At 46.2% G+C, this 21,424-nt stretch overlaps 1 protein-coding gene across 1 annotated transcript in view; it reads right to left on the bottom strand.

Moving 5' to 3' along the window:
• Positions 1-471: 471 nt before the first annotated feature.
• Positions 472-21,424, bottom strand: part of LOC126581618 (daxx-like protein) — a 147,406-nt gene continuing 126,453 nt past the window's right edge. The window contains exon 3 of the mRNA XM_050245410.1: positions 472-10,638. Within this exon, the coding sequence (XP_050101367.1) occupies positions 7,708-10,638 (2,931 nt within the window). The 3' untranslated portion in view covers positions 472-7,707. The remainder of the gene's footprint in view (positions 10,639-21,424) is intronic.

The raw sequence follows: 21,424 nt of genomic DNA, 5'->3' as shown, positions 1-21,424 counted from the left end.
GGCACTTGGCTTCGGAGCGGGCAGCGTAGATCCGAAAAAGGGTTGCTAGGCAGCGGACCTTCAGATCAAACACATGGCGACTCTTCGGTTCTCATTCTCGAGGAGCGAGTTCCGAGAATCTTGTGAAGCACGTAAATGACCTACATTTTGTATAGACCGTGCGATGCTGGTTCTGTTACAAGGAATTACTCCTCAGCATCCACCTTGCATGTCTTGTAAATCTGTTTTCACTGGAAACCCCTTATTGATCGACCTACATCTGGTCACTGTTGCTTCCGGGAATGATGTCTCGTACACTAGATCAGCAGCGTCGAATCCAGTTGTTTCTTTCCATTTAGATTCCCATTGGCGAACGGATTTGTTTTAATTATTTTATAATTTTATTTCTCTGGTTTTAAATTACTTTCAGTATCTAGAATAATTTCAGTAAAGTTGCTTCACCACCGCACGCAGCTCGGTTTTCTTCGCTCGCTCGCTCGCTCACTTCGCGCCACCTTTTTTTTTTTTTTTATTTGCTAGCTGCTGTTTGCGCTCATGCTATTAAACGGGTTTGTGTGTTTCTCTTCTTCTGCATTTTTGTTTTCTTTTTCTAATATATTTCTTTGTTGGTTGAATGCTGCTTTCATTACTCTTACTCCGTGTCTCGATTGCTGCTGCTTTTGTTTATCTTCCGTTCGATTCTCCACGTTTTTAACAATTTCTATTTCCCGTGCAGAGAGAGTTTTGGGTTTACAAGGGTACTGTTATGCGACTGCAGTTTCTACGTTTCAGAGGGTTATGCATTCTTCTTGCTGCTTTTGTCTATTGAATTAATCTATTCTTTGTAATATTACAGCTGTGTGTTTGTGTTTGTTTGTGTGTTTTTTTAGTTTTGATTTTCACCATCACCATTCACTTGTTTCTATATCATGTCCATACACACCGGTTTTTATCATTCTTGCCTTGTGTGTTTTTCTGTTATACTGTGTCATTATTTTACATCCGTGGAGCTGTGAGTTCTCATTTGTCTATTATAGTGATTCCATGTTATCTCATTCAGCGGTAATCATTGGTTTGGCTTAGAAGAAAAAAAAAAACAAAACAATACAAGAAAAACAAAACAATCTGCTATCGTGGAGGATGAAAGTGGTGCCTATTTGACAAAACGCTTGCCACGATCAAACCATTGAAACCCATTTCTCCTCGGCCCATTTCCATTTCTTTTTCGTTTTTGGTTATAGAAACTTGTACATCTCCCAGGCAGAGAGTGCCCAGAGTAAGAGCAGCAAGGGAAGGGGGGATAAGAACGGTAGGCATTGGCCGTAATTTTGCTATTTTGCTTTCAGTTATAATTGTTGTTCCTCGAATTAGTCTATTGCTACTATCGGTACCATGTTGTGTGATTGAGTGTGTGGGTGTGTTTGTTTGTGTATTTTACGTAGTATTTTACGTCCTTTTCGTGTACTGGTCAATCTGTACATTGTGTGCAAGTTCCCAGCGGCCGACGGAACAATGGTTGGACTTTCGGTACGCGCGGTTTCGACAATTGTTTCACCATGTTGTTTCATGTACGTAGTTCGCCATTTGTTCGGGCAGTAAAAAGTGTAAAGAGCATTAATAGTATTTCTTGTTTTTTTTTCAGCCTTCAGCCTTAAGCCGGCGATACATGAAGCGTAAACTCTCGTATAAACTCAGAATGTAATGCCAAAAAGTTTACATTTGCCGTTTACACGATGTAAAAGAGATTATAAGTCCACGGAGCATAAATCCTAGCGTAAACGCTGTTTGCAAGCGATTTGCCCCACTACATTTCCTGTTCGTGGTTTGCATTAATAGTGAGTGTTCATTACTAGCGTTTTTAATCTTTTTCTTTGGAAAAAAGATTCTATTTTTCTCACAAAAGTCGATTAAAGTTCAGTGTAATTCGGATTACGCGTCTCAACCCGGTCATGTAAACATGTTCAAGTGTAAATTAATTTTATATTTACGCTTGAGTTTACGCTTCATGTATCGCCGGCTTTACGTTTTTGTTCGAATTTGTGTCTCTGTGTTTTCGATCTACTACGATGCCCGTGGCATCTGTTGTGGTGAGGTGAAATTTTCAATTTCGGAAACGCTAAGAACCCCTTCGCCTTCGGTCATGTTTTGTTTTTGTTTTCCATTTTTCACGTAACTCTACTTTAGCTTCACTGCACCGCGCCTTTTCGCAGCGATAGGCGATGAGCTAGGATTCGTTCGTTCACAGTGTGGTTGGCGTTATCGCCCCACGCCTCCCCCCTGCACCGTACTCATCAAACTGTATTGTTCTTTTTTCGCTTTTGCTGACTCGTCTACGACTTAACAATAGAGGGGTTTAGCACGCTTGTTTAGTGCATGCTCGTGCACCGCTGCTTTTGTGACTTTTCCGTAGTCCTCTCTAGACTATGACCGTAGCTACTAAATAACATGTAAATGGCAAATCTATACACAAAAAAGAATGTTTTATTAATAAATAATCCCCGCGGAAGTGGTGCAGCATATGGTAATTCTCTTAGCGTAGCCCTGGCACCGCGTTGTAGCAGGCCTCGATTTAGGGCTAGAATCTTACTGTACATACACGCGTCCAGGTACGTCCAAGAAGCCAGAGATTCCAGCGGTGCGGACTTCAACCGCACCTAAAACCTACACCGAAAAGGCCTGCTACCGATTTATGTGAAAAAGAATAGGGAACTAGAACTACGCGGCGTCTGCAGTGATCCTACCGAACCCAGTAGGAGGGCACTAAACGTAATTACTCTTATCCGCGCCTTAGCCTAAATGTTTACAACATGAACTTAAAAACAAAAACCAAAGAAGGATATACATGTTTCTCTTTACATGGCGCGATCCAGGATGCGCACCGGACTACATATCTCGATTGTGTCAATCGTTCGAAAAGACTTAAGCTTCGTTAATCTAACGTAAAGGATGGAGCGTGTGCGCGCGCGCGTCATCGCTCGCTCCAAATCGATGCCCGTTAAACGATAGGAGTTCAGGTGAGTAATTTTTACTGTTTTCCCATTTTTTTCCTTTTAATTTTCAAAAGCACAGCCAAAAAAAAATTAAACGTTACGTGTTGAAGCTACAACCCTTTGTCGAGAGGGCCCCCACCTATGCCACGACGGTGCTTCGTGTCTCCTTGGTGCTTGGTGGTTCTTGCAGGTAGGCTGTGGGAACTGAACCGGGGTACTTCCTTCTAATAATGCGCTCCCCCGCCCGTTCCGTTTGATTACAGTAGTTTGATCAGTCATCTCTCAGTTGGGGTGTCCCCTGTGCGAACCACTAGACGAACGTTCAGTTGCTATGCTCCACAGGTTTACACTATTCTGGCCGGATTCGCCATCGATGGCGGACTAATACGCGCGAGTGCTATGCCGTTTCTCCAGTTCTACGACGGTGCCACCGCAATTTTGCGCAACAGAGGTTTTGTACACAGTGTCGTAGCTTCGTTTGGTTGCGCGTTCTTTCGATTTTCTCATCGCGCCAGGGGTTTGTATTCATCAGCGAATTCTCTTTTCAGAATCGGGCTCCTCTTTATGCTTCTTGTCGTTCCTATGGATACTACTTTCGTTAATTGTTTAGTGGGCGAAATTCTATCTTATCAACATTATTTTTACACTTCCTTTCCTCAATCGCCGGGGTGTGCTTTCTTGTGTATTTTTTTCGTTTTTTTCGTAGTTTGTATTGTTTTTTTTTCAATTGAATTAAAAATGTTCTATAGAGCTGCAACGGTGTTTATGTGTTTGTCTTACTTTGTTCAGAACAATCGAACACATCCTACTATTTTGGCTACTATCAATATGCTGCACTTGACCATCGTCGCACCTTCAACTAGCTTTTTCTTTTCTCTACGCTTAAGCTTTCAAACCAAACGCGAACAAGTAGTATGCAGAAAGTAGTGCTGCTCAAGAAATCTGCTGCATCAGCGGCTGCAGACTGATTACATTGTTGAAAAAAGGAACAAAAATGGGGAACTATTGCGTAGCGCATCGTTTGTCAGGAGGATGAGCTGGCGCAAGGTTACATCTAACACCCTAATGATTTGACGCTTGACTACTAAATTCGTGTTCGCAATTCGTGTGTTGAATCATGTTTCCTGCTTATCAGCTCTAGAGCAGCAAGCAAGAAAATGGCATTAAATGATCTGTTTTACAAAGTAAAAAAATCTATCATGTACGACTCAATGCATATTAAGTTACATTTAGTTACATCAATTAAATGATTGCTCTTTTCCGTATGAAAGCATTGTCACATGCGTTTTGACATAAAAAGATGATCAAAACTGAAGGAAAAGAAAATTGTTGCGCAAATATGTCACTGGTTCCAAAACAAAGAAAACTATGTGGAAAATTCACAAAAAAAAACAAGGTATAATTGGAATACGAATAATTGCGAAGTTGTTGGGATGCATTTTAGACCAACAATAAAATCTCACTAGTCCACAGACTAGTCGCAGCACGTGCATCAGAGCGATCGCATTAAGCGCGGTCATTTTGTGAACCATATCGTGAATTGGCTATCGTTTATTTAATATAGAGCTTGTGTGAATTTGCTGTGTTTCGTGTGTATCATTCGGTAGTGAAAGCTACCGTTTCTTCCTATGAGTTTGTTAAAGCATACATTCTAATTTGTACTTCGTTTCGCAATCAGGAGTCTAGAAAGTGAATCTTAACGATGGTGTTCGTACATGTATCTATGGTTATGTATATATTCATTTATATATTTTTATATATCTTCATAAAAGGATGAAAGGATGATTGAGTGTGTTCAGTGTGTATTTGCATCTGTATCTCTCTCTTTGTGTGTGAGTGGTATCGTGTGCTATCTCGTGTTTTTGTGTGAAGACTTGAAATTTACGCTTTAATTTACTGAAATCCGCAGACTTATGCGACTAAATTGCTTGTTTTCAGATGCCCTACGCTGTTGCCCTGTGCGAATACTTGCTTCATTTTGCATAATGCAACCTCTATAACGTAGCGAGAGATGTAGAGAGAGGCAGATCTTCGTCACACACTCTTCAGCGCTACCGAGTGAAAGCTGAAACCACCGAATGCTGTTTGTGCCACCATGTTTAGAAGAATCTTCCCTAATGCTCCCATATATTAACCTTGTTCCCGAAACCGAAAATCGAAAGGGCTACCAAACGAACGAAAAGAAACACTTAAAAACCTCCTATCCATGTGAAGTGGCACATTGCTAGAAATGATTGTATTGAACCGTGTGCAAATTGTCACTGAAGGCTGGCATTGGCCAGCCCGCTTAAGGCGGTACGTACGGGTTAATGTTTTGCATTGTGTGGTTTTGTTTTAACATTTCGATTGTTCTAAACATTTGCCCAACTTAAACGAAGCTTGAAAACATAGGAAACCTCTGTATAGCTGACGATTGCCGTGCATTTGTTGCATATTACGCTAACACAAAACACAAAGACGTCTAATAATGGCAGCTATTCTTACTTTGTTGTTGCTTTTTTGTTCATATGGCAGTAACGGTCGAACGAGATTGGTCGCCGTCCAGTCACGGTGACGAAAATATTGCAATTTGTTGTTTTTTTGGGTGTTCCAGAGCCTTTTTCTTTGTAAAAAACCGATCTACAGAACCTTCGAAGGTGGTGGTGCTAAGCTACAGTGCGTACTCCTTACGACCCGTCCGTAATGACAGCAATCTTTCTCCATCCGCCTCACTAAACTGTTTTCGACACTTTATAAACGATTACTCTACTAGTCAGGGTTTGTGGTCGCCAGAGACGTTATGATTTGGGGTAAGTGTTAAGGATTCAAAACGAGAAAGTAATCAACTAAAGCTTTTAGCTCCGTTTAAGGAATTTTATCCCCCCTTTTTCAACACGAATCGTGAATTGAGAAAAAAAAAACTAGAATCTGAACCGAAAAGGAAGCAATGAAGTTTGAATAAATTATAGAAAAAATTCCACGAGCTCAGAGAAATAGGGAAATGGACTGCTTGCAGCAAAAACAAAAAAAAAAACAAGAAAGGATAAATTAAGGAAACGCGCACAAAGAGTAACCGGACACGAGCGGGCACACACAGGCTTATAAATATAACTAATAGTAATGGAGGAAAATTTCGATTCCCCGCTAGTAAGTGATAAAGTGTAAGGACACATGCCACGCCGGGACCCGGACCGACCACTTCGACAGAGATACCCCATCGAGGAGATATTTAAGCGTTATGTTTTAAGCGATTCAGCGAACACACCGGACAAGCACCAGGAAAACAACCTTTTACTATGAGCTATGAATTGGGCACACGCTTGACCAATCAATCAGGCGGTGTTATCTTTGTTATGAAAAAGTGAAAGAAAAGATGAATATGAACTATGCAAAAAGTCATATGGACTGAATGGAGAAAATGGAGAGAAAAGTTGAACACAGTTTGAGGAAATCTAACAAGGACACCAAAAGAAACATGAGCTGGAAAGTATGGCAGAAAATGAATAACAAAATTGAACAGCACATGTTAAAAACACCGGGCAAAAGCGGTTGAAACACATTGAATGAAGCATACGCGCCCTCAGTCCAGTCAGTTTGAATTCAAATATGCTGCCTACAAGTAAACGGGCGGACTCTTTCTACATGGCAAGCAAGGGGGAACAATGGATGTCATGTGCTTGTTGTTGTGAATTCTTCGTCTCGCTGCCTTCATGAATTCGAAACTGTTCACATCGTGTGCTCTACTAGCGCGATGTTGATCGGTTTTAGGCGAAGCAGAAAATGCTTGTTTTTTTAAAACAATTTAAAACTAAAGCCTTACTGTAGTCGCTACTGTCGCTTACTGCTATCGCACAATACGTCGTTGGCTTCATCTAATAGATGTCGCGACTTATCAACTTACTTACTCTAGCTACCTTACACGCTACCGCTTTTGTGGCGACCAGACCACCAGCTTTGCCTGCCTGCCTGCGATTACTTGCTGTCGCTACTACTTCGCTATGCACTTTTCTTTTCCCCCCCCCTCTCTCTCTCTCTCTCTCTCTCTCTCTCTCTGCACGACTGGCGTCGTGCTTTATGCGATATCTTTGCATCATAAACTAAAACCACTTAGTGGTTATTTTCACGAAAGAAAAACTCACATTTTACTATTCGACTCAAGAGTGACCTACCAATGCAGCTAGTGTGGAGTGGAGCTACCTTTGGCCATGGCTAGTAACCGTGCAACGGTGTGGAGTGGGCTCGGTGCCTACGACATAGCAATGCTTTATGCTATTCGGCACTACTCTACCCATAACGCATGTGCGGGTTGTCCGCGGTTGTACGGTTGGTTTCTCTTAAGTGATCATTGGTAAACGCTTTTAATCGTCCCTATGACGTGCTTGACTTCGTTGTTCGCTTGTGGTTTGCCGGGCGGGCGGCTGCAACATTGATGCGCAATCAAGCCTCGCGACCCTTTGCCCTCTTCCTTTTGTTTAAACTGACCAATCCATTGCCAACACAACGTTACTAAAGTTAAAATAATTTAGGTGGGACAGAAACCTAATACCAATCGCGAACCGCCGGTTTGGGGAACGAAACGCGACAACTGCGTTTTCGACAGCAAAATACTTCCTTTCCTTTGTCGAGGTAAGTTTTCGGGATTGGAAATAACATAAAAATATCACGGCCATAAGCTCACGCCAGCCAGCACGGGCGGTGCTCACGGTGAGCGGTTGTCACGCCTCGGGCAGTAGATCAGCGAGAAGCGACTGCGGAACTATCAGTTACCGGAACCGTTACCACCGGTGCTGCTGCTGCTGCTGTCACTGTTGTCCCCGCCATTGGCGCGATTTGGGGAATCATTTTCTTGGTTGCTGCTGCTGCTGCTGCTACTGGTACTCGTCGACGACGTTTTAACCGATTTGCTGCTGCTTGTGGTGGTGCTGCCTGTAATACCGATAGTTGCCTTAACAACGGAAGTAGTACTCGTCGTCCTAAGCCGTTCGGATTTCACTTCCGCGCCCACCGATGAATGCTCATCGTCTTCATCTTCCTCTTCAGCATCCATCATTTCCGCGCCTTCATGAGGAGAAGCTACTGATGCTGGCCTGCTGGATGTGGGTCGGGGAGATGGACTGCGCGCCGGCGCATCAGTACTCGAAGCCTCGGATGGCACACTTGCTACCTTCACCGGATCATCCGCTGCGGAGTGCTCTCTAGGCGACGCGGATCGATTGACCTCCGCCGCTGTAGGTTTGGCGTTTGTCGTCGTCGTTGTCGTCGATGATGCAGGTACATTGCTGGCACTTGTTGGTGGTGGTGGTGGTGGTGGTTGCGGCGATGGAGGTGATGGCGATTGCGACGAACCTCCGGCACCCCCATTCGTCAATGGTGGTTGTGTAGCGAGGGCGACACTTGACGAAAGGAGCGCTGCCTTTCGGGGATGCTTCGATGGGGCCACCGTTACACGCGGTGGTGGTGGTGGCGACGAAGAAGTTCCCGTATCCATCGGCTCCACATGGCACGGTTGACTTGGTTCCACCACAACCTTACCCGTACTGGTGGTCGTCGCAGTAATTGACAGACTGGCAGCAGCAGCAACAGGGGACGGTGATGGTGTAGTGGGCACTCCCGGTGCTGGATTAGCAGCCGTAGAGGCAGCCAGCATCAACACCGTACCAACCGTTGGCTCATCCGGACTGCGGCGCAACAACTTCTTCAGTGGCTTCATGATGATCTCGGACTTTTCCGGGAAACTGTTCCGCCGTTCGATCAGATGGCTAGCCATGCCAGTGCTACTGCCGTTGCTCACTAGTGATAATGGCGATGGTGGTGTCGAGGAGGATGATGTATTCGATTCACCTGCAACTGTGCCGGCCAAAAGCTCTCCCGTACCATCATCAGCGTGCTTGTGCTGCAGATGCATCTGCTGTTCACTGTACTGCAACCGGAGCGAATCGAGTTTAAGCAGTGCTCGGTTCAGTTCCTGCTGCAACTGGTGCACCTGTTGTTGTAGATGATCCTTCTGCCGTTGCATCTCGACTAGCTGATCCTCCTTGGCACGTACTTCCAGCTGCTGCCGCTGGTGCTCCATACGGCTCTCCTCTATCAACACCTTGAAGATGTCCATGATCTGTTGCTTCGTTTCCGGTTCCACCTCTTTCAGTACCTCGCCGATCAGCTCGATCGGTGACGGTGCATTGCTGCTGTCCGGTTCGCCCGCCTGGCTGTCATCGTCCGTATCGGTTGACAGTTCAAACTCGGAGTTACCCACGATCGGGACACCGTTCTTGTGGATAATGCCGCCGGCCGCCGGTACATGGTGCGATCGGTGGTGCAGCTGCACGTGGTTGTTGTGATGGTGCGGATGGTGCTGATGGTGGTGGTGTGGATGGTGATGCAGGTAGAGCGGCTGATGGTGGTCCACATGATGCGGCGGGGAGGATGGCGATGTCGAAGACTGATGCTGCTGCTGCTGCTGCTGATGGTGCTGCTGCTGGTGGTGATGTGCAAGCGCATGCTGCTGTGAATGGCGCAGGGACAGTGGACTGGCACGGTCAGATGGTGGTAGCGGACTCAGCGGTTCCTTGATTACCACCATCTTCGGTTGCTTCTCACTCGTCCCATTCATGGTAGTACTCATGTTGACCGGCGGTGGCAACGGTGACGTAGAGGAAGTGATCTCGTTCGAGCCGGAGTGTACATCGCCGGGTGGCACCGTTACGGGGCTATTGCTTTGGCTACCACTGCTTCCCCCACTACCACCGTACGGTATCATCGAGGAGATCATCACATGCTGTTGGTGCTGCTGTTGCTTGCCAATGATCGTACTGATCGCGATCGCCGTTGGTGTTCGGGCACCGGCTGGATGATGCAGCATCGATGGCGCTTGTGGCGGTGGAGAAGAGGAGCAAGGCCCAACCGTCATATGGGCCGGGGGTGGTGAGTTACTACCATCGCCTCCCCCCGGTAGATGATGATGATGGTGATGATGGCTGGCCGGTGCTTGTGGTGGTGGAGGAGGTGGTGGTGGCGGCGGCGGTGTTCCCGGTCGCTCCTGCTTGATCTGTACGTCACACTTGATCACCGATCGTACGGCCGACGGATCGATGGCCGGTGGTGTCGACGGGTGTTCCTGTTTGATCTGCACCTCACACTTGATGACGGAGCGTTCCTTCTCGTGATGATGATCACGCCGGACCGACACAGCAGGCGGGCCTGAGGCCGATGACGATGACGATGACGATTCCTTGCACAGGATCGACTTCCGTGGTGCCAGCGCTACGTTCGGTTGGTACGAGCGCTCGAACTTGTCCGTCTCCGACATTGGGACCACATTTTCGGGATTCTGCAACAGGGGCGGTTCCTGACTGAGCGCCAGGATCGTACCACCGGGGGAGGTCGTACGAACGGTTCCATTCACAAGTGCCGTTCCGTTGGTGTACGGTGCGACCGCAGCGGCCATCTGTTGCAGCAACAGTTGCTGCTGCTGCTGGGCGTACTTTTGTGCCTTATGGGCGGCCCACGGACGGAACGTTGAGCTCGTCTGCTGCGGATGCTGGGACAGATGGGCGGGCGAGACGATGTTGTGTTGGGCATGCCGGCTTCCGCTGTGGTACAGCGACGCCACGTCACTCATTAGCTTTGGTTTCTTCAGTGGAATGTCCTGCAGTTCCGCTTTGATCGCGAGTGCACCATCGTCGTGAGCGATCTAAAATGAGAAGACAACAAAATGGAAAAACGTTAGTTGCGATTGTGATGCGATTATCTTAACTAGTCGCAATTTTGTGCATCAATTGTTGATGCTTGCGCTTAAACTATTTCATCCAATCGATTCCCAAACTGCATCTCGAACCAACCACCACATAGACTCTCTGCACACCATTCTACCTTCTACCGATGGAAGTCCATTCCCAGTGAGTCTTTGTGAGACTACGCAGTGGAATGCACGTCCCGCTGATCATCATTACGCGACAAATGCAACCGTGCAAACAATTCCACCACCACACAACCCATTGGTGATCCTTTTTGCTTTGCAGTCACATTCCTGGATGCTCTATTCTTCTTGCTTCCATCGCCGAGGGAAAAAGTAATTTCATAAATTAAGTTATCACAACGGGTCGCAGGCAGTCACCGGCAGAAGCATTCTGTTCGTTCCAGGGCTCCATACGCGGTGAGGCACATTCCTGGAACACCATTCCGTTGCACTTGCTGCCCGCCCCGCTACTCTCTGGGACAAACTGATGAAATGGAATGGAACCGGCTGATGATCTGGCAGCAGCAGCAGCAGCAGCAGCGGCCATAATCCTTCCTCCGGTTTCCCTTAAATGAGAATCCTTCTCTCACAATTTGCTCGCTCTTATCCGTTCTATCGCTTCCAACAGCCCATTACCAGACACAGAGCAGAACGAGCAAGCGCAGCGACGGAATATGCTTCCAGTAGCTCACTCCACTGCTGTCAACCGCGTCTTTTCTATGAACTGAAATGCATTATCTCTCCTTCAGTTCCTCCCCGTCTAGACCGTGGCCACGGGAAGAGTGTCCAATTGCTTCGCCACTCTCGAAATGGAACTTGTCCATTCGTCAAAACGCAACCATGGTCGCAATGGATGGTGATGAGTAAACCCCGTGAGAGGAAGTGGTATCGTGATGTCTCGCGACGCTGTTTTTACTTCGCTTTTGTGTCCATTTACATTTATATTCATCTCAAGTTGCTCGATGTGGTGCACTCGTTTGTGTGTCTCCTCTCATTTGCTTTTCATCGCGGCGGACACTCATGACGCGCCGCCACGACAATTATGTTTGTCCTTTTTTGATATCAGCAGCAACCACCAAGCGCCAAGTGCAAAAAAAACCCTTCCCATCGTTCCCCTGGCCCGTGACTCAGAAGATGGAAACGATGTCTTTGTTAGCGTCAGGTGCTTGAACGGAGAGAACACAGGCGAGTGTTAATTGAACAGGTTTCCGTTGTTCGCGGACGGTTTGCAATCATCATTCTCTATCTGGTTCGTCTGGGGACGACCTTGCAATCGGGCCGCAGCAGTGCAGTGAACATGGTTTTGGCAAGAATTAATGGTTGCGATCGATTTGGATTACACAATTATTTATTTGAATTAATTATTTTATGAAGCAATCCAGTCAACTACCCATTTTTTTATTCTTTCATAATGAGATAGATGCTGTGGAGTATCGGAACAGAAACAAAATGTTTTATTTTTTGCAACCAGACAACCAGTACTCAGAAAGAACAATGTCTAGTGGCGATAACATTTAATCTTCGATGATTTCTAAATATGTTTCCGTCGGTTTTCATCAAGCGGTCGATTGAAATTGAGCATTTAATTGATCATGTTATCCCATCCGAGCTCGCTTTAAATAGATCAATTAATGCTGATAACTATATTAATAGTTTGATTAGCTTCCACAGGCTTCCAGAGTTCCTGTGTCGCAACATGTTCACCATAAGCTTAATCCAACAAATGATCTCTTTCAGAGACCATTTTCTTGAAATGAGAGAAGCTTTTTAAACATCCCCGCAAAATTGACTTTTGAGGCGCAAAACTCGACATTTTTAAATCGAGAAAAAATAGTTATTATCAACATTACTTATTGCGTTTGTGAAGGTGTTTAGCTCTACTAGAAAACGACATAGCATATGGGAACTAAGTAATAGAGTTAACAACAATTCAACCATAGCATGATCTTTGAGAAGCAAACGAGCAAATTAGCGAAACAATTAGCCTGAAATAATAGTTGTCTAACATCAGGACAAGTACCAGTGCACGCACCAGTATGTACCAGGAGAAGATTTCCGATTCTATTTCTTCTTCACTATCGCCCTTTAGAGCATCTAACAAAGTATTATTCATATTCACATGTACGGGTCTATTTTAGAATCTTTATCACCTTCATCAACATTCCAGAGCGTTGTCCACAGCTAAGCAAACCGCTGCAATACATCAATTTGTTCCGTTTAGTTCCAGATCTGATCGGTTCGGTACATTGCTTTAAGGTCCCTTTTTTCCTTCATTCCCCAGTTCAAATCAGACCACATCTGCCGTCGTGCAGTGGAGTGCAAATTGGTCCCCAGTGTGTACACAGTGTCGGTATTGGCCAGACCATACGCTATGCTTCAGCTACTGTTGCAGAATGCTGCTGGCGCTTGCATGAAGTGCACCAAGTGTCGGCTACCGCACTACGCTCTGCAAACCACGATCGCGTGCCATCGGGAGGCGAATTCGAGAGAAAAACCAAATGGCAAAACACACGAAGCTGGTGCACCGTCGTCATTGTCGTCACGGTTGTCGTCGCGGTCGTTGTCGACCACGAAAGCGAACCCCGGGCCATTCGATATCTACTAAATCTTTCTAATTAGAACCGGACAGTTAATTTATCACCTTAATAGGAGCTTCACGACAACCGCGTAAAGACGATGGCGGGCGTCTTGGGTTTGGAGGGGGTGCTGGAATCACGGCACACGAGCACACATTCAGCTGAGCCAATCGCGTGCTGAGGAGGGAAAATGCTGCTCTTAGATTTCCCCCCCGGCGGCGTCTCGGAATCTGGACCCCGCTTAGCTGTTCGGTTTGGAAAATGGATTGGAAAGCACCCAGAGCCGAGGGGGGGGGGGGGGAAGAGGATGGGATGTGTGAGGGAAATTTACGACCCACGCGGATCGACAGAGCGCGACAGAAGGGGACACATTATTGATGCATTTTAAACAATCTCGCGGCGTCGCCGTGGTCGTCGGCTGGTGAATCGTGATGAGTTTATCTTCAAATGAGAGGCAAACGAGTCTGCATCTGTAATGCGATCGCGAGCTGGTCGTCGACGTTACTTTGTTGTGGTTGCCTTGGCGGAAGCACGGGATCACACTGAGATATGCATCTACTGCATGTAAAAAGCGGTTCCCCATTTTGCAACATCCGTAATCTTATGCAGTTTATATTCGAGATAATCTGTCCCTAAAAAAAAAAGAATAGAAAGAAAGCGAGTGTGCACCACAGGAGATGCTAATGAACCTCCTCGCTCACTCTCTCTCTCTCTCTCTGTGTAGGCGAATCAATTAATGCCATCCTGTTGCAGTTTGAAGGCATCAGCGGCATTTCAGTGACCTACCGCATCGATCCACCATTTGGTCTGCTAGACATCACACGGTTCAGCTACAGTGGTAGACATTCGTATAGCCGCAGGTAGTTTTTTCGAGTTTTTTTCTCGTTTCTCTCAAACTAGCCGATCTTTTTTCATTTGGAATAATACAAAAGGTTTATTTTATCGTTGTTTACAACACATATTGACGAAAAACGTGTAGGACTTGTTTTCGAGAAAATATGAGAAAATTTTCAAATTTCACATGGACATTCGTATAGCCGCACCTTATGAAAAACATATTTTTCAAATAGTTTTTACGAAGCAATCTGCAAGTTGGTATTTTTTATTACTGCCTACATTTCTAACAAATCCAAAACTATGATTTGCCATGGGTTCCGATAAGATTTAATGGGTTTGCTATTCAATTTAAGTGTAACAGTCGTCAATGACCTGACTTAAACTTGAAATATTTTTATTTTACCGATTTTTTTAAGAAATCAATCCAAATAAAAACCAAAACGCTTTTTTATGTAATTGCAATAAGAAATGCATACTACACACTTGGATAAAGGGATATTTTTGTCTCCAAACCATGCATTCAATTGTTGGTGAAAATTAATTGATATGTTATTGTCCTGTAATAAAAGGCTTCAATCCCCGATAGATGAATAAAAATGTCTTGCAAAGGCTCTGTTTACATCCCTGAATACATTTGAGTTGAAATTTAAAAAATGGAAAGCTGTACGTGATAAGAAAGTTACAGCAAACATCAAACCCTCACCAACGATTTTTTGCTTTGACTTTCGATGTGGTATGGTGGGTCACTCATGGTTCAAATCATGCTAATATCGGCTCTATCCATCCAAATTATCAAGAAATTACTTATTTGCTTTGAAAAGAACTTCATTTTGCTTTTATTTTTTAAATGAGCCGGTGGTCGTTTTGGGCATTAATCAACTTTGGCTTTGCTTTGAGTTTTGTCCCAATTTTATGATTTGTTTATGATCCGTTATGTATAAAATACGTCTGGTTATTACTGGTCCATCCATAGTTCCTTTAAATTGCCCAAAAGGTTGCCAATTTCTGGCTGATTCATGCTAAAACTGACTTTTTGTCCCTTAGGAAACTATTTTCATCGTTTTCGATAGAGGCTTAACCATCCTTTTGGATATTTTCCGTAGGAAATTATGGATGGATTTCTTATACCTACCGATAATTGAAACAACAGAGCGATTAGATTTGCAGTTTATCAAAAATAGCTTGATTTTTTGTCATTTTTTTTTTATTTGTCAGTTACCCTGGGCGCATTATTTAAAAAAAAAATTAAAAGCCAGGGTGTTATCAAAAAGAGCATTTCTAAAGCTTAAAATAAAAAGCTTAAAAAAAAAAAGCTTAAAATTAAAGCTAGAATAGTTCTACTATTGAACAAAAAATACAACCATTAAATACGTGTTAACGAATTTTGCGGAGTATGTTTTTTCTTTCACTGCGGCTATACGAATGTCCATTTTAAAACAGCTGCAATCTGACGATTACTCACATTTTGACACATAGCACTCACAATTACCCACGTATCTAAACCAAATTTTACATGTATACTAGTCACATGTGTAGTAACACAATAAAAGTTTGATACCGTCAAAAAATGCATCCGTTTGTAATTGATTGCCGTTTTACTCCTGAGCCTCTAGGTGCGGCTATACGAATGTCTACCACCGTATAGCGGAATATGTTTGTCTAGCCATCAACAGCAACAAGCCAAGTGCAACGTTGCGACGAAACCGCGAGGAGACCACGACCGGGACCATATCTTGGCAGCCTTCTTCTTCTTCTTTGATGCGCCCGGTCGCTCGGTTCGATGTCAGCATCACTCTCTGGCAGCGAGTTATTATGAGCAAATTGGAGGAAAATAAACTAACCGGTCGATCGGTCGCTCGCTTGATGCATTGCGCTGTTGGTACTCCTGCACTCGCTCTACAAACAATCTGTGGCCATATTCTTGTGGCAATCAAAGGGCGGCCCTTGCGCCCGGTGTGTGATGACAGGCTGCCGCTTGTCCGACACTGTCGTCCATCACCGGCCAGTCAAGGCGTCATGACGCGTGAAAACATGTAACGCATCATTTGATCAAGGTGGATTGGATTGAGAATCGCTGCTCTGTGCGTGCAGTGACGACGACGAAGACGACGACGCTCTGTGTTTATAGCAAATGATCTGGCACTAGAGGTGATGATCAAAGCGAACGCAGCTAATTGCATTCAACTCCATCAATTTCAGCGTAGAGGAGGATACGAGCACAGTTTTTAAATGACCAAAGAAGCAGCTTAGAGTCGAGTCTGCTCCAGTAATTCCTTTCGACTACTTGCTAGGGGTATTTAACAAGACGAGGATCATCGCTCCAGCTTCGGTATAATTTAGGTCGCCTGTTAAATCACCTGTTTAAGCAGATCAACCTAATTGATTCATCGGTCAGAGCGGCCGGACTGGACATATCGGTGTTGGGCACGCGAATTTAAAGCCGCAAATCCCACAACTTATGGAGGATCAGATCCCTTAGCCAGCCCTCCGATCTAACTGCTCGTGCACGATCATCTTCCATCATCCAACCCGTGGACCGACCGACTGAAAGACACTTGCCGCACAGGATCATCTCGCAACAGATCACCGGATCATCGATCTGATGCATCATCGCTGGCTCGTTCGCTGGGGCGGAACCGTGTCAAAGTGCCGTTCGAAGGAAGACCAGAGAACGGTGCACCACCACCACCACCACAACCAACGTTCCAACCACGCATTGAACGCCCCCTTTTCCCAAGGTTGATGCGATGCACACCCGCGAAAGTACCGCAAGATCTCTGCGTCCGTCTGCATGGTTCTCGTCCGGTCATCGACGAGATGATGGATCAAGAGAGAGCGAGAGCGAGAGAGAGTGCGGGATCCGGGGAAACGCATTAAACCCAATTCAACGCCAGATCCGACAAGCAAGCGGAGCGTGTAGACATGGCCGAGGATCGGGAACGTCTTCAATCAACGCCAGCCAGCCAGCCAGCCGGGAAGCCGCCGCCGCCTCATATTCCCAGGAAATGCTCGTAATGTCTGCACAGCACGCTTTGGGGCTCATGGTGGCCCGGGTGTCTGTGGCGTGGTCGTGCGATAATTTGTGTATCCTATCAACTCGCAAACACCTTCTCCCTCGAGCGTTGTCTGTACGTCGGTAGACCGGTCGTCGGTCGCCCTCCACACACCTGATCGTGCGTCCCTCCTCCTGCTCTGCTGATCACCGCTGTCTTGACGTTTTCCGGGGGCCTCCCCTTGTTCCCTCTCTGTCACTTCCGTTGTGCAATTATAAGATCAACCTACGGGTGTGTGAATGTGCTCTGTGCTGCGCTGCGCTGCGCTGCGGACGGACATCAAGTGTCGAACTCGAACTGCACTCGATGCACCCGACGCGCCGGACTGACTGCGTCTCAGATAGATCAAGATCCAATTATGATCGTCGTGAGGCAACACCGTGGAGCCGTGCTAATCCCTTGACATCCGCCACTGAGAGCTGCTAGTGGCCACTAGCGCTAGTTGGTAGCCGGTAACTATTTGCGTCCCCGCTTCTTCACTTCTTTATCCATCCAGTGGGCTGGCAGCAGCGCGGTGCAGTTGCCACGCCGCTACATCATTATGGTTCTCCCTCATCTTGGACGCACTGAATGAGCTCTCTGGGGGTGAATTTGCAGTTAAATTCTATTACCACTTCCCGTTAGAAACGAACGAACGACGACGACGCTCGATGATTTGTTTTATATTTTTAATCTTCACATCAATGACGAACACTGCAAGAGGTCCGTTTGATCTTGTGCTGGGAGTGTAATTAGCCTTCCCCAGCAGCGCTGCAAGGATGATGACTCATCTTTTAGTTGTTCAGAATTCACTCTTTCGCTTCTGTTCTATGGAGCATCCAATACCAGGGCATCGTCATTGATTGCTAAGGCGTCACAGACACGGACACTGCCTGCAGATTGATGTCCCGCAGCATTAACCCCCACTGAACTCGCACATGAGACGACAGGCGAAAAAGAATTGCCTTTCCATCGGGAGACACATCCATTACCTTCTCTCATGGCGTGTAATGTCGAAGCACAAATTATGAAGATGTCTTGTGTTCTGGGTAATAGATTGAAGTTGCTTCTAGAACGAGCTGCTCTGTGACGAGACGGTTAAGGCGAGAACTAAAGGAGACGATTTGTGCTACTGCGCTCCTCATTTCGCGTCTGTCTACACGCTTTCTGGTGCGCATATTCTAATTTATGTCTTCACGACCATCACCAACCGGCACCAGGGAGAGATATCCGAGAACTTCCATAATGTAGCTACCCTTCTTACCGCACACAGCTAAGGGAGTCATCCGGTTCCTGTATCCGTCGCCGTTATTGCCGGAGACAAACCGGCGTCCCAACTCACCCCTCGGTGTGGTGCGCCCCAAGGCCAATATCAGCAACATTGCAGCATTGAAGGTTTTATTTATGATGGTCGTGACATTTTGGAAAGAATGTGCCACATTCACTGTACATCACGCAAGTTCTCCTGTAAGCGTTCCGCATCTTCCCCTTTTTCCCGGGGTACTGGTCTCGAAACCCACAATTAAAATATTGACACACGCATGCCGTGAAGGCACCACCAGATATTAGCATAAGACGGTACCACCGAAAAGAACAGCATAAAATCACTGCCATCCATCCGAACCGCTGCTCGCTAGTGCGAGCTCCAATCTAAATAGAGACCAAAAAGCAACCCATCGGTGCCTGTCAGATTATGACCAGCTGCTGCTGCTGCTGCTGCTGTCCGCAGTTTGGTTGTTGGCCGAACGCAAACAAGAACAATCAACAACCGTGCCTCTTCTTGCGCAGTTCCCGTCTTTCCTCGGTCTGCCAAAACATTCGGCGGAAACATTGATTGCTCATCTGGACAAAGAATTCCTAAAAAAAAAAAAATCGACGCCATGATTGGCATTTAGATGACGCCGTCACTGTTGTCGTCGTCAACATTGAACAGCTTAGGGTGTACTTCTTCCTGCGGTTCTTAATATCCGTTCCCGGCGGACAGAACAAGGGTTACGCTGCTTCGTGCCACACGGCACACGGAAGGGGACTGGGGTTTGGCGCAATCTTAGAGGCTGGTTGGTTATTCCCCCGACCAGAGCAGCGCCGTCGCGGAAATGTGATACTTTTCAAGGTCTGGCTGGCTGGCGTACAATTGCGGATTGACTTTCGGTGCCCAGCGATGACCGATGCGAGCGAGCGAGAGCCAAACGACAGAATTGGGACAGCGTTTTATGAGACGGAGAGCACACACTCTAGAAGCCGAAAATATGAACGCTCAAAACTTAAAAATCGACGACAAAAAACGTGCCGAGGGGCTCGCTAGCATCGAATTGAATTTGTCACAGCATCGGTGGGCCATGTGGTGACTTGTGTTCTTCTTGAGGATTGTCTATGGCTTGTTTATGTCGTTGACGTTCGTTCGTCACAAGAACTTCAAGAGATGGAAGTTATAACAAAGTATCTCTCGATCGTAGAGAAACATTGTTCTCGAGTGTCGCATAAGCGTGATGCTTGTCACTCAGAAATCACGTCGAGACGCTAGAAAGGCAGCAAGGAAGGAGTAAAGACGCATAAAATTCAATCTGAACGATCGCAAATCCAGGATTCGTTGCGTTATCGCTTAACATTTCTCTATTGGAGAACACAGGAACGCTTTAGTCATGTCCTTGTTCTAATGATGATAATCAGCCTAGAACAAAAACTAACTAAACCTCTCATAGAACGAAGAATAACGATTGTTGGATCATCAATCTAGGAATTCTTCTGAACTCATTCACTTATTGGACAAAAATATGTCTTTAGCAAGAAAAGAGCTTATGTGAAGTCATATTTTTCCCGCTAACTTCCCAGCAGAAACCATGAAAGTCACACATTAAAGCAATAATCTTTAATATTTATCGTCAAATCTCTTATACCAAGATGTTAGGTTTCAGTTTGCCGTTTTCGATCGATAAATATTGAAAGGAAATCATATGTTCCATTGATTGAAGTAGAAATCAAGAAAAATAAAGGAATATTTCATCGAAATGCAATATTCCAAGTAACTATCCATCCATGATGTCGTTTCCATTCGCTGCTACTCCAAAGCTGAAGGAAATGTATGTCTGGCGTCGGGGCATCATAACTGAAAGGACATCTTACCCCGGACCCTATGGGATTGCGCTTAGTGACATCGTTCCGACGGTCGATTACCTGTAAAGAGAGCAAAACCAAGGGAGGAAAGGTATAAATAAATGTGTCGTTGACATGCATGCCACGGGCCTGTAAGCTTTGAAGATAAAGATGACCTACATCCTACATCTCTCTGAGAGGGAGCTACTACTCTACTCTCGTTATGCATCGAGTTCACCGCATGTCCTTCTGCTTCTATTTCATCTAAAAATACTATCCCCTCAATCCAACAGTCTGGAATCGTTGTGTAGGAATTATTCGCAAAAAGTCTCCAAAGTACTGCTCTCCACTAGCCTTGGCTCATGTGCCACAGAAAAGAAACCACCGGTAATGGACCACTGCAACATTTGGCATACTTTTGGCGGCCAGCAGCAGCGTCTAAATTGCGGAGACACACAGAAGCACAATCACAGCGAGCATGCACGGCAAGGGCCACAAAACCCTCGCTACTGTCCACGACCGGCCGGTGATGGTGGGGCCATTAGTTTGGTCAGATCCATCGTATTCTAATGTCCATCAAAACGGAACGGGGGGCCTCTCACCTGGTGAGAAATGCCAGGGGCTCCACAAAGCAGCAACAGCAGCAGCAAATGGTAAGCAGATGCTAATGACCTTCGACCATCGGGAGGGAAAACGTAGTAAAATAGACGAAGAGGAAGTGCGGCATGATATGGTCCCCCGGTCGGGAGTGGTCGCAGTGTCGCCCCCCTCTTTGGGCCTACTCAAAGGTTCATCGACGCAGCTGACCAGCCACAACGAGACGGAAGCTAGGGTAGGGCCAGATTAACGGACTTGGCAAGCACCAGACACCCTCTCCCTCTCGTCGCTCGTCGGTAGACGACTCGGGGACTATTATGCTTCTGTGTTCCGGAGGCCCCCTCCTTGGAGCAAATGCGGATGCAAATCACGACAATGCGTGCAAGCGTGCGTGCGTTCGTGCGTGCCTTCGCAGCGTTTACCAGCCATCAGCGAACGCGCGGCTACGCGGAGTTGTCGCGATGGGACGGTGACTGACGCCTAGTCCCTCTATCGAATGCGACCGAGCGAGCGAATAGACCAACGGCGACTGAGGGCGGTTCATAGCACAAGGGGCACCACCACCTGATAGGCACCGAAGACGTCTCAGACACGGAGACCAGGATG

The sequence above is a fragment of the Anopheles aquasalis genome, chromosome 2, assembly GCF_943734665.1.
Source record: "Anopheles aquasalis chromosome 2, idAnoAquaMG_Q_19, whole genome shotgun sequence".
Taxonomy (NCBI): domain Eukaryota; kingdom Metazoa; phylum Arthropoda; class Insecta; order Diptera; family Culicidae; genus Anopheles; species Anopheles aquasalis.
Note: the sequence above shows the minus strand (reverse complement) of the source record. Positions and strands in the feature narration are given on the sequence as shown.